Source organism: Paroedura picta, chromosome 2, assembly GCF_049243985.1.
Source record: "Paroedura picta isolate Pp20150507F chromosome 2, Ppicta_v3.0, whole genome shotgun sequence".
In the NCBI taxonomy this organism is placed as follows: Eukaryota; Metazoa; Chordata; class Lepidosauria; order Squamata; family Gekkonidae; genus Paroedura; species Paroedura picta.
Window position 1 is genome coordinate 36,848,989 of NC_135370.1, and position 14,581 is coordinate 36,863,569.

Here is a 14,581-nt window from a genome sequence, read left to right on the forward strand (position 1 = left end):
AAACAACAATATGTTTTTTGTTTTTTTTTAAGGCTCAGGAACAACTTTGGTTGGGGCTGTAGGCAGGATTAACACGGGACAATGACAACACCAAAATGACAACACCCAATGGCAGTGGGATGGGAAAACAAATTTGAATTCAGGAATTCCTCACTTGGAGACCGCAAGTCAAGATCTGAAGAGGAAATAAATTGCTGTAAGGGAGGATTTGGATAACGTGGGTTAAGGGGGTGCAAAATTCAGATCTACTCCTGAGGAGTCAAAATTTTGTGCAGAAAGTTTTGTATTCTTTGATACTTTAAGAATGCCGATGCAGGGGATTGCTCTTGTCCAGAAATGCTCTGAGACACTCAAGCTTGCATTAGCCCTTCCCTTATCATTCTGGGGCAGTTTCAAAAGGTTTTGCTATTGAATAGCAGGGTGGCATTTCTGCCAATGAATACTCAACTTGTTATTTTGGCATTAATATGACCACAGCCACTTATTATGCCACCCTCCAAAGCATTGGCCCAGCATGGTAAATAAGCCTGACCCCTGAGCCATCTGGCTGCTTAACCCAAAGGTCCCTAAATGCCATGAGCCCTGCTCCAGCCAGGAGAGCTGGTCCTATGCATCCTGAATCTCTCACCAGGGAAGTGACCATAGCCGAGCCCACCAAGTGTCCCCCTCACTTTGGTACCCCTAGGCCGCTTGGCGAGCCTCTGGCCTCCCAGTTGGGTAGGCCACACTTGCGTTACACAAACTGGACTCCCTGCCAACAGGCTTCTACCGTGCCTAAACTGCAGCTGCGACAAATAAACAAGACGAACTTACAACATTAGCATGAACAAACCACACAACACTGGGAGGGAGGAAAGCTGTTCAGGCTGCCGTGGTGCAGAGAGGACAAGGTGGATGCATGTGATGCCTTTATACACACTCGCGTTCCGCCCCCTCCGCATGCTGCCAAGCTGCGTGCATCCCTGCAGCACCCCTTGTTGCCGTGAAGACGTTCTACGTCCTCAATGCTGGCTGCAGTGAGTCCCGGCCACTAATTATAACGGCAGAGGGGGAGTGATTTTGGCCAATTCTTCACCCTTCTACAGATCCCCGTACTGTTCATGAGGGTCCCCTGACATCCAAGAGCAGAAATTCAGAGGTTGAGTAGGTTGCCAGGAGAGAGAGGAGGTAAGAAAATTCTGTTCCCCAAACTTTACTGCATTTGCAGAACTTCGGATCCAAGATTATGCAGTTCCCTCCCCCGCACACTGTTGCTGAGGAGTGTTAAAAATTCAGATTAGTCACACAAAAATTCTGTCAAAGGTTTTGACAGACAATTGAAACAAAATCTTTCCTGCAGCAATAGACAGGTGCAGAGCAGAGAGGACGAGATACCAAAACAGATTTTAAAAACAAATGTTTAATCAGGAATTTCTGGTCAGACGCCAGCACGGAAATGATTTTTGGCAGGTGGCATACTGATGAGCAAGGAACGATTCCAACAGATCAATTCAGTGGCAAAAATTATGCAGAAAACATTCCAAGTTCTCAAGAAGCAGTTTATAAATCACTGCATGAGGTCCTTGAAAAAAAAGAAGGGAGAAAGAAGAGCCTGTAGAAGTAGCCCACATAGATTCACTTGTATTTCCAAATGTAAACATTTGAAGTAACATTCAGCTTGGTGGCTGTAAGACCCCCATCGAAAAGAAGGGCATGCATTCTGAATTTAGCACAAGTTTAAAATACAACCCACTAAATGATATTTCTTTAAAGGGACGTTAGAAAAAGGCCTGGTGTAGGTCTTTAAAAGTATTCTGCTTGGAAGCATCCAAATAGTCTTTAATGCTCTTCTATCCCTTCATCTATGGGCCACTGAAGTCAGGCAAGCCTGGCAGCTGCAGGGCTTTATGAGTCTTCTGCAGAACCTGCTAAGGCATCATTCATGGCTGTCATTTCCTTTGCTGGTTTCAAGCCTCACCCAGCATGAGAAAGAAAAAGAAACTCATTTCACAACCCTTCCAACGATGCAGGTGAAGAAGCACAGTTTGGCTTTTCAATGGTCAAGCTTCATAAGGTAAAGGTAAAGGTATCCCCTGTGCAAGCACCGAGTCATGTCTGACCCTTGGGGTGACGCCCTCTAGCGTTCTCATGGCAGACTCAATACGGGGTGGTTTGCCAGTGCCTTCCCCAGTCATGGCCGTTTACCCCCCAGCAAGCTGGGTACTCATTTTACCGACCTCGGAAGGATGGAAGGCTGAGTCAACCTTGAGCCGGCTGCTGGGATTGAACTCCCAGCCTTATGGGCAAAGCTTTCAGACGGCTGCCTTACCACTCTGCGCCACAAGAGGCTCTTTTTTCCACTCTTGCGCCACAAGAGGCCCTTCATCTATGGGCCACTGAAGTCAGGCAAGCCTGGCAGCTGCAGGGCTTTATGAGTCTTCTGCAGAACCTGCTAAGGCATCATTCATTGCTGTCATTTCCTTTGCTGGTTTCGAGCCTCATCCAGCGTGAGAAAGAAAAAGAAACTTATTTCACAAACCCTTCCAACGATGCAGGTGAAGAAGCACAGTTTGGCTTTTCAATGGTCAAGCTTCATATCACGTATTTAACCTATTACCTTTATGGTTTCCCATAAGGCAATTCTACTTTTGTCAAGGTGTTAAGGGGGAAGCTGAAATTAAAAGCCATCAGGAATAACTCTAAGCACGCCTAGGCAGAAGTAAATCCCATTTCGCTCCATGGAATTTAAGGCCCACAGTGTTCTGACTGTTGCAGCCATCAGTAAAGTAACATGAATGATTTTCACTTCTAATGAATCCATGTCCGTATTTGCAGATTAATATGTTGCCCTTTTATTCTTTTGTTCGCATCCAGATGTATGAAAAATATAAGCTTGCCAAATTGCAAAGGATGATAAATGGGTCATGCTGTACCGTGCTCAAATGCATAGTTAGTTGCCAGGCAATGCAATTTATTAGTTGGAATATCTGCATATTGCACTTCCATTCTATAAAGATGTATGAGGACCTATACAAAAAGTTACAAATTACCTACAAGGACAACATTTCAATGCAATCCATGCGTACCTTATTGCCTATGACAATTCCAGATGTGTCTAGTTCATTAGGCACACACAGACCAGGAAGTCACAACTGGCTGTGACTTTCCAGGCCAGGTAGGCTGTAACATTTGGGGACATCCAGCCAGGCATTGGAATGAGTCCTGCCATCCTCCTGATATGCATAGCCGCCATTTTGGCCAACATCACATGCATTTCCCAGTCTCATACACTCTACATCAGTGGTCCCCAACCTTTTTGAGGCTGGGGACCGGCAGGGCATCGGGCCGCGCCCACGCATCAGGCCGTGCCCGCACGGGCCGCGCATGCGCGATGTGCAGCCCGGCCCTGATTCCCTCTCCCCGCCCTCCCGCAGTAAGAAGCTTCCCGGGCCGCAAGCTTGCGGCCTGGGAAGTTTTTTACTGCGGGGGGTGGGGGGTGGGGAGAGGGAGCTGTGGCCCGGCGCTATGGCCTTCACGGCCCGGCACCGGGCCGCGGCCCGCAGGTTGGGGACCACTGCTCTACATGAAACCCAGGCATGGAATTTAGACACAACCTGATTGTACGTACTACAAGAAACGGGGAAATGAGGAAGTTCATAGAATCATAGAATAACAGAGTTGGAAGGGATCTCCTGGGTCATCTAGTCCAACCCCCTGCACAATGCAGGACACTCACAAACCTATTGCTCATCCACTGTGCCTACCACCCCCTTAAGCCTTCACAGAATCAGCCTCTCCATCAGATGGCTATCCAGCCTCTGTTTAAAAATTTCCAAAGATGGAGAACCCACCACTTCCTGAGCTGTACACACAGGAGACAAATTAGACTGAACTTAAAGAAATCTTCTATTACATACATATTTCAAGCTACACTCTTCTTCATAGATACATTGTTGAATAAATAAAACAAGTGGAACTTTTTTAAAGCAAAGGCGAAAAAGTTTGTCTACCAAATACCCTGCCTATTGTAAAACGATGGAGAAAATGGAGCATGTTGAAGCTTTAGCAAACTGCTTTTTAAACGGGTGGGAAATTCAAAATCAGTTTGCAATTTAGCATGGGTAGCTGGGCTGTTCAAATGAAAAGGCAGCCACTCCATTTGGCAAGCACAAGCCCCTTCCATCTACCGCAGCAGCAATCTGGATCCCAGACCAGATGTTTATTTTTGCTTGGATGAAACCGGCAAGTAAGCAACGCAAGTGAATGTTCTCGCAGGCGAGATCAGAATCCCTTTGGGTATTCTTTGAAATTACATTGGATTGTATGAGTTGTGCATCTCAATAAGAAGAACACTCCCAGGTCCCATTCAGTTAAAGCCATGAATCCCGGGGAATAAACAATGCTCAGTTTTCGCTAGATCCAATCCCACCAAAATATCCCATCATTCATTTGCATGGTGTATTCGGGCACAACCACACAACACATTCAACATTTGACAGGTTAGAGGGACACAGCTGGACTTGCAATCACAGATACACTGGGGGAACTCATTTAAAATGTACTTGTTAGCTCAGCGCTGCAAGGAAGTACTGGGGGGGGGACCTTCTTTTGCCTATGGCTCCTAGGGCAAGTGGACCCAGAAAGAAGGGGCAAAAAGCCCCCTTACCCATCCCACTGGCAAAACTAGAGAAAACAGAAAACAGGGTTGCACTTACCTGTAACTGTTGTTCATCGAGTGGTCTTCTGTGCAGTCACACATGGGTTCTGCGGAATCGCAGGCCTGCCACGGAGAGGAACTCGCAAGCTTTTATACATATAAAATTCTAGAAGCTCCCAAGAGTGCTCACCCCTCCCCTACAGAGGGTGACTTTCCCGCCCAAAGTCACATGATATGGGAGGGGTTAGCACTCTCCCCTCAGTTCTCCTTCCTGCCGCCGGAACAGGCAAGTCAATCCATTATCAGCGGCCCACAGCGGGGAAGGAGGGAGGGTTGTGTGACTGCACAGAAGACCACTCGATGAACAACAGTTACAGGTAAGTGCAACCCTGTTTTCATCTTCGTGGCTTCTGTGCAGTCCCACATGGGAGACTAGCAAGATCACGCACCCTGGAGGTGGGTGTGGGCTTACACAGCAGAAAATGGATTGAATCCACTCTACCCACAGAACCTCTCTCCAGGAGTTGACATCTATAACATAGTAGTGGACAAATGTGGATCATTGATCAGGTCACTCCACTACGGATGTCTATTAAAGGCAATTCAGGCAAGGAGACCCATACACAGAGCCCTCTCTGCTTCAGAACCAGGTGTCAAGTCAGGAGTAACTTAGAAATCACTTGGGGAAGAAAAACCATGTTCGGTTTTAATACTGCTCATCTCGATGAAATCTTAGAGAAGAGAGGGCCATCAGATAAGGTAGACGTTTCCTCCAATCTTCAGCCCGAATCCATGGCCATCCAAAAAGGATGTACTGTAATACATAAATCTGTCAATCAATGAATCAAAGAAAAGGGCAGATTCACAAATGCACTTTTAACGGGTGAGTTGCTAACATCTTGCTATCCTGATCTGGAAACATTTCCATCTACACCAACAGAACAAGTAGAGGAGGGTTTGTGGTTTACCACCCACGCCCTCAAGACCCTAAATATTAACCCCCAGCCAGGAATAGCAGACAAACAATCAGTTGGAATTGCCTGACCACTAGGTGATGGTGGAGGTCTCTATGCAGGAATTCTGGTTCTGTCAGACAGGCAATGAACCTGTATCTTCGCAGTAGGAAACACACTCCACTTGGTCTACAGGTTGCTTCAGAAATGCAGTGTACACTGTCTAGTTAGAACTTTCAAATACCATATCTAGGAACCCTGCAAGGGAAGAAGAAGGTTAATGAAGAATGGAAAGGTTTCCCCAGTGGGTTGTGAACCCGCTGATACTCCAGAGCACAACATGCATTGATTCCAGCAGCAAATGAGTACCCTGTACTGCTTCTTGCAGCAAAAAAGGAACTATGTTTGGAGTGTCCATTATTGACACTCATATGTGACCGCAATCATTGCTTAATCTTCTCTGTATCAATCCAATTCAGTATATGTGCTGAGGCTAGCACCAAAGCACACTGAGGTTTCCCATCATGTAGATGACAGAGACATGTTGTACAGAACCTGAGCACTGTAACATAATCTCAGGTATCCTGTTTCCACCATAGTAATTCATATAGGTTTATGCCATGGAGTCATCTGTAGGCAAACAGGACCTGCTGTTCTTGAATCCTGCACAACAAAGAATCAAAGACACATTAATAGCTCTGAATTTTGAGTCTTATTAATAGTCTAAATTGATGTTCTGACCCGGTACTCAGACAATAATAGTACAACGCTTTCCACAGTAATATAACAAGGCATCTGTGAGGATTTCAAAGTCACAATATCAAGGTATCCTCTACTAGAGATTCAATGTGATGAGTGTAAGATTATGATCTTAGAGATCCTGCTTCAAATCCCCACTCTGCCATGGAAATTTGCAGAGTGACTCTTTCTCAACGTATCCTACCTCACAGGGTCACTGTGAGGAGAAAGTGGAAGATCACTATATCAGAGCCCTCAGGAGAGTCAAGGAAATAGTGAGTTTCAACCGAAGGTGTTCCTTAAAGATTCTACTTTTTTTGTTTTTGTTTTTGTTTTTTTCTTCACCCCCCCCCCCCCCGGGGGTGGAAATCTGTTTTCCAGAGGGATAGCCTCAGTAGTCCTTTCAATGGAAAAACTTTGTGGAATAAATCCATAAATGCCACATTTCAATAGGGAATGAGCACAGATGCTGCAGACCCACAACCTGGACAGCATGCCCAAGGCTCACTGAAGACTGGATTCAAAATACAAAAGGGAACCTGACTGACCATCCAGTCACTGAAATAGGGATACACATAGCAACTATATAGGCTGATGTGAGCCACTATAGCTGCAATATAAGTTGGGAATAACCAAGTTGCAGACACTAGACCAAAAAGCAGCACATTATAAACATAATAAAAAGCATTATGTAGAAATGCAGGAATGGATGTAAGAAGCCAGTGCCCTTAAGAGTGATCATGGCAAACCATAAGCTTCTTGACCAATGAGGGAGACTCTTGTTCATGACATATGAACTCCTCAATCTCTCTGTACTTAGTATGTCACCCAACATACAGGATAGCTGTTTCACCTACACTCTTTAGGACTATTATATACATAAAGGTAAAGGTATCCCCTGTGCAAGCACCGAGTCATGTCTGACCCCTGGGGTGATGCCATCCAGCGTTCCCCCAACAGACAACACAGGGTGGTTTGCCACTCCCTTCCCCAGTCATTACTGTTTTACCGCACAGCAAGCTGGGTACTCATTTTACCAACCTCGGAAGGATGGATACACACACACTATATATATCAGCATCTATATATATCTATTTACATTTATACACAAATACACAGGTATACAGCAATACTGTCTCTAAGGATGGCTGCCACTTCATCGATCAGGAATGGTGGATGCCAAACGGAGGCTACACCAAGTGCTCTGTATAATAAATATACAAATACAAAAACAAGATTATTATTATCATCACTGTTTCCCAAACATGGGAACAATAGGATAAGTTTCCAGAAAATATACAAAGGACCCCCAATGCTGGGGCTGCAGATTCCCTGGGGATTAAGTAGAATTTCCATTCGTAGCATCCCCTTACCCTCTATTTTGAGGGGTGCACAGCTGCATTTGAGTGGGCGGGATTGGTTGGTAGATCTGATCAGGATAAAAGAAGATCCTGACTATGGGAACCTGCATGCTTACCATTGCCAATATTTTGGCTGTCAATATGAATTTCTTTATGTGCCCAAGCATCTCATATGTCTGAGCACTAAATGTTTACCATCAAAAGGAAAAAAACCCAGGTTTAGACCTTATTCAGGGAACCACGGGGAATGATTAGCCAAGAATGATGATGCATTACAATATAGGCTGGCATTACCGTATTGTGGCTTTTTGCCCCCTTTCCTGAAGCATTCAATTGCCACTCTCCACATTTGAGTTGTACTGCCACTATGCCAGTGGATCCCTTATGCATCATAAAATATATTTTCCTTCCCTCAGTTTCAAAAAGCGGGGAGGGAGGAAGGTGACAAACAGATCTAATCATTGCTGGTTGTACATCCAAATGATGGAGGTGGCTCTAATTTAAAACAATCCAAAATAAGAACAGCCTTTCCTCCTGAGTCTAAACATCATGTTTTTCTGCTAATGCAGGTGTGAATGCAAGTTTACTCAGGGCCTCTGTAGACAGAAGGCTATAATACCCTTGCTTTTATAATAATCAGTTCTGAGATGATCTCAGATCCTTTGCCAGCAACTGTGTCAAAGATTCACTTGTGGTGGCAGCAGGTAATGGCGTCTATATAGCCTAGGACCACATGTCCAATCTCTTTCCCAATCTTTCCTGGGTGTTGGGAAGGTGGGCAGAGCTTACTTGCAGAGCTGACACTCAAAGTTGGGGACAGGGGGAGAGCACCATTGCCTGTCCTTTGGATTTCTCCACAGTCTGTGGTGACATTTGGCAGTGATGCTCAGTGGCACTGCTGGGCAACGACGATTGGTGCTGATGCTTGGCAGCAGCGCTTGGTGGCAATACTATGGAGGCAAGCATGCTCAGGGTCTCATTGTCAGAGAGCTGACAAATTGGTGAGTTGTGTGTCAACACAGCACCCCTTGGCACCAAATTATGACATTTATCATCACATGGAGTCATGACTTACGTGATCAAGGACTCTCAGTGCCAGGCAGCCCTTGGGAATCAGCCAGCAGCAGCAGATCTTGACATCAAGGAAATGGTGCCTGCTGGCATCAAGGAGACAAATCGCCTCTAAATGCGAACGATAAACAGGCCGATGCCGAACTTCTTCTGTCTCCTTCATCGGTGGGCTACGAGAGGCCCTGGAGAGGGCAGATTCCTCCTTCGATTAGGCACCACCGAAACTGGCACTGAGCTCACCTGCAGTGGCTGCTGGCCATAAATCAGCCACTGGGGCTCTCTCTCCTTCATCAGTGGGCTAGATGTGGCCCTAGAGAGGGCAGATTCCTCCTCCAATTAAGCACCACTGAGACTGGCACTGAGCACACCGACAGTGGCTGCTGGCCATAAATCAGCCGCTGGGGCTCTCCTTCACCAGTGGGCAAGATGTGGCCCTAGACAGGGCAGATTCCTCCTTTGATTAGGCACCACTGGGACTGGCCCTGAGCACACCGACAGTGGCTGCTGGCCATAAATCAGCCGCTGGGGCTCTCCTTCTCCAGTGGGCAAGATGTGGCCCTAGACAGGGCAGATTCCTCCTTCGATTAGGCACCACTGGGACTGGCCCTGAGCACACCGACAGTGGCTGCTGGCCATAAATCAGCCGCTGGGGCTCTCCTTCTCCAGTGGGCAAGACGTGGCCCTAGACAGGGCAGATTCCTCCTTCGATTAGACACCACTGGGACTGGCACTGAGCACACCGACTGTGGCTGCTGGCCGTAAATCAGCCGCTGAAGCTCTCCTTCACCAGTGGGCAAGACGTGGCCCTAGACAGGGCAGATTCCTCCTTCGATTAGACACCACTGGGACTGCTGGCCATAAATCAGCCGCTGGGGCTCTCCTTCACCAGTGGGGTAGCTGCAGCCCTAGACAGGGCAGACTCCTCCTTCGATTAGGCACCACTGGGGCTGGCACTGGGCACACCTGAGGTGGCTGTTGGCCATAAATCAGCCGCCGGCGCTCTCTCTCCTCGCAGGTCTGAGGCGCCGAGGCCGTCTCTCAGAGAACTTCCAGACAAACTGCTCTTCCTCCCCTCGACTTCCGGGGTGGTTTGGCAGCAAGGCTGAGGCACTGTCCCCTGTCAGAACAGAGGCGAAGGACTCAGCTTTTCATTTGGGGCTATTTCACCCCACTTTATTCTCTCTCTCTCTCTCTCTTTTTTTTTTAAATTATTTAATTATTTAAATTATTTTAATTACTTATTTAAACAAGGCCGCTAATATTTAAAACAGTGGCCCATAATATCGGAATTCTGAGTCATTCGCCTTCCTTCTGAATCTGAGGTGAAATTTCTCTTCAGCTTGCTGAACAGTCCTCTCTCAGAGGCGGCAGAAAAAGAACTGAGGGGAGAGTGCTAACCCCTCCCATATCATGTGACTTTGGGCGGGAAAGTCACCCTCTGTAGGGGAGGGGTGAGCACTCTTGGGAGCTTCTAGAATTTTATATGTATAAAAGCTTGCGAGTTCCTCTCCGTGGCAGGCCTGCGATTCCGCAGAACCCATGTGGGACTGCACAGAAGCCACGAAGATGAACCCCCTTCATTCCCCATTGCAGCACTTCCTCACGGTGCCTAATGAATGAGCAATTTTTAAGCTGTGTTCCCCCAATTTGACTGTGAGTCCAGTCAAGCATTCATGACCCAACACATGTTGGGTGTATAATGAGGTTACACTGATAGTCAAGTCACTTGACTTAACAATGATAACATACACTAGTGATAAGAGAACTGTATCCATAGCCTTCATAGATTTTTGTGATCGCTCATGAAATAATAGTTTGAAGGAGAAATTACACATTAAAAAAATCTGTATATCCCATGCTTTTCATTAAAAATATTACAAATTCACAAACACCATACTTACTGCAATTTTTAGGATCACATTTTACAGTGATTTGTTTTTCAATTATTATTAGAAGCAAGGGAAAAAGAAATGCAAGAATCAAGGGCGAACTAGACATCATAATACACATAACAAAGTGCCTTTAGGAGTGTGTGTTTTTAATGGAAAGCAGCCTTGGAGGCTGTAATTTAGAAAGGATCTGATGAGGAAAGGGGACTTTAAAAACTCTCTGAAAGATGTTTTTCCACACAAAAAAGCTTCCTACAAAATTCTACATATATACTTGTAAATTTTCCCTTGAATGTTGTTTTGTTAAAGGTTAAGTACCTTCACTCCTCCTTTTCCAGTGTTCAAAGTTGCAGCCTTCAGAGGCGGCTTTTCATTTGTAATATGAAGACCATACCAAGCTGGGTGTGGCACTTTTTATACTACACAGCACTGATTAGGGTAATAGACCATAATCCGTATATGGAATGCTGCTTTGGTGTACAGATTGTTCTTGCTAGATTACTTTTGCTATATAGTTTGACAACACACATATACAATTAGCAACAATTTGCTAGAAAATAATGAAAGTTTCATTGGTTATAGTAAACAAAAAACTACAACATCATAAAAAGTGTAATCAGTGCTTGAAAAGCTTAGTATATATTACCTATCAGGCCATAAAATAATTTTACTATGGTGAGGAGCATCAATGTTATTTTTCTGAGGGAAGAAAATGAAACTGAAGACCTTTCTCATAAAAATACACTATAGGAATGATGTGATCCCCCCCCCCCCCCGTACTGTGACAACATCCAGGGATAATTACTTTAGAATATGTCAAGAAATCATTTACATTTCTGGAGTCTATTATGTTATACAGAAATGAAATGACAAATAATTAAAAGTCCTCTGCAGAAAATATAAAGCATATTTATCATTTAAAATATAAAGTCAGAAAAGGTGCTAGTATGGAATACCCAAATATAAAAGGAAAGGCTAAGGAGGGGATGTTTTCGTGTTTTTTGCATGACTCTTCCTTGTTTACTTTGACATATATGATGGTATTTATTTTCCAAATCCAATTCCAGATTTTGTATAACTACATTTTGAAATAGATAAATCTTTTTCCCCCCAAATACCAATTCATATCACAGCATGAAACAGCATGAACTAGCCTTTCATCACTCCACTAGTTTTTTTTTTCATATTTCTTTGTGTCATGAGCATGAAGAAACTCAAAAGTTGACTTTGGAGAGAAAAAATATGCACCATATTATTTGAAATATACCTGGCTTGGATTTGTGATTCTGAGCTTTATAATCATAGAGTCACAGAGTTGGAAGGGGCCTCCAGGGTCATCCAGTCCAACCCCATGCAGAATGCTGGAAATTCACAACTACCGGCCCACCCAAGGTGACCCCAATTCCATGCCCAGATGATGCCCCTCCCCCAATAAAAACAAAATCCCTGGTCAGTCTGGTCTGGAGGAAATTCACCTTCTGACCCCAAAGTGGCAATCAGCATTCCACTGGGCATCCAAAGGGCCACAAGAGCCAAGCTTAAACACAATCCTTTCTGCCCATCCACTTACAATCTACCTAAATTCCTAGAATCCGGATTGTACATCCTCAAAAATAAATAAGTGAATTGTCCATTAATGTCTGTAGTTAAGGCTTCCCTTATTTACCGTTTCTGGATAGGGAAAGGACTCCTTCATTATTTAAAAAATAAAAACCTTGAAGAATATCGCCCTGAAGTGAAATCATTCACACATGCAGGAACTTCACTTGGGAGAGCTGCAGAATCAAATGATGGCTTAATTGTATCAACAAACTATGAATGTTCAGACACCCCATACGGAACTTTCATTTGACTTCAAAATGCTTTTCGAAGAGATCAGCTCAAACTTTCCAGCAACAAATCACCCTGTTGAATAACAAAGTGATAGACAAGGAAACCAGTCTAGAATATATTTCGGTGCCTCTAAGCGGTATCTTTCACTTAGCCTCTCTCTCTCCAAGACATTCTTGAACATTTCAAGCAGGGAAACGAGATTTGGTTACCTTGGTGACGAATGAAAGCTAAAAATTACACATAATTATTGCTGATGTCTTGGCTCTCACATTGTTTCCAAGGCTACAAAGTACCTCAATTAATTGTGGTGTTTCATATCTCCATTGTATTGGGAGCCTGTTTTTGCCTGCTTTTGCTTGGCAAATTGTTCAGAAGAGCAGGTAATCCATCTAGGTCTTATCTAATCTAATAATAACAACAAGAAAAGCTGTTTTTTAATACCCCGCTTTTCACGAGTCCCAAAGTGGCTTACAAATGCCTTTCCCTTCCTCTTTCCACAATAGACACCCTGTGAGGTAGCTGGGGCTGAGAGAGCTCTAACAGAATTACTCTATGAGAACAGCCCTAAGAGATACAGCCCTAAGAGAACAGCCCTAAGGCCACCCAGCTGACTGCATGTGGAGGAGCAAGGAATCAAACCCAGTTCTATAGATTAGAGCAGGGGTAGTCAAACTGCAGCCCTCCAGATTTCCATGGACTACAATTCCCATGACCCTCTGCCAGTGAAGGCTGCAAATTGTAGTCCATGGACATCTGGAGGGCCACAGTTTGACTACCCCTGGATTAGAGTCTGCCACTCTTAACCACTACCCCACACTGGCCCTGGGTCATCTCTGGGAATTACAGGATTCATAAATTGAAAGTGTGCCTTCCTAAACTGTACAGAGAAATTTGATTCTTAGGCAACTTCAGCGTTGCCTCTCCTACAACCTTGAAACAAATCCTCAGAACTGGAACCCTAAAACTTCTTATGTTGCATTTACTGTGCTTTTTATCCCCTCCTCTCATAGTTGGTCACGCACACATGAAAAAACAAGTTTTAGATGTGCTTGTACCAGGTTTCTGAATCTACAGAAAGGGTGGTTTACAATTGCATTTCAGCCTTCTCACACGTTACTAACCAATACATGGGTGCTTTTCATCTAAAATATCTCTTGTCCATAACAAATTAGATTATATACATTTCAACAATCAGCAAACAAGTGAATCATCATTCTAAAAGAAGCTGCTCCCAGTGATTTCAAATGGAAAAATCAAGAGTGTGAAACAATAAGCAGAAAGTGAAAGGTAGAAATTTACCTCTGAAATTGTGGTAGAAACAGTCCCTTATAAAAAGGCTACCATGCATGTACCCCATGCATGTACTCTTGCACCCTTGCACAAATACCAAAAAGACACTTGACCTCAGGCTTTGAACCCAGAAGAAGCCCTGCTGCCACCAGAAAGGGGTTCCTCCAGACCAGGGCAGAGTCTGCACTTACTTTGTTTATTCCATTGTCAATCCTGTTGAATCCAAATCAATTTGAACTCGGGGCTTCCTCTTCCCCCCCTCCACATTGAAACAGAAAAGTGTTCTGCTCATGGTTTGGGTAGTTCAGAAGGGGGGGAGGGAGCCAAGCCTCTTTCTTTTTTTTCTTGAAGGGGGGGAGAAGAGCCAAGCAGGGAGCCTCTTTCTTTTCTTGGAAGTGTGGGGAGAGAGGATCGAAGAAGGCAGAGAAGGGAGAAAAAATCCAAGACCGACAGAAGTTGAGAGAAATTAGGGGCTTCTCCTTTAAGGCAAGCTTGTCACATGGCCACCTTTGGCCAATCAGGGTGTCTCTATCACGGAAGAGAGCCCTGATTCAAAACAGCCTGCTTTCTCAATCCGAATCTTTAAATATTGAGCATTAAAAGCACTCTAAGATATTGCACAATAAAGGTAGGGTCACTCCGGATCAATCCTTCTTGCTGCAGAAAGAAGATTTAAATCGCCCCAAATCAAAACGGAAATCGCATTCTGTGTAGACGGCAGGGACTGAATCGACCTGGGATTGGAATAAAAGTTCTGTGCAGTTTACACCTAGGCTCCTGGTCTAAGTGGAAGCAGCCTCTTTGGAATTC

General features: G+C 44.7%; 1 protein-coding gene across 8 annotated transcripts in view; it reads right to left on the reverse strand.

Annotated features, from left to right (window-relative positions):
* The window catches only part of MYO3B (myosin IIIB), a 327,845-nt gene that overhangs the window by 238,337 nt on the left and 74,927 nt on the right, over positions 1 to 14,581 (reverse strand). Inside the window, exon 8 of one of the 8 annotated variants that reach the window (XM_077319763.1) lies at positions 1,430 to 1,561. The exons of the other annotated variants lie outside the window; for them this stretch is intronic. Within the exon in view, the coding sequence (XP_077175878.1) occupies positions 1,540 to 1,561 (22 nt within the window). The 3' untranslated portion in view covers positions 1,430 to 1,539. Of the gene's footprint in view, positions 1 to 1,429; positions 1,562 to 14,581 lie in introns of those variants that run through there. 8 annotated transcript variants of the gene reach the window in all.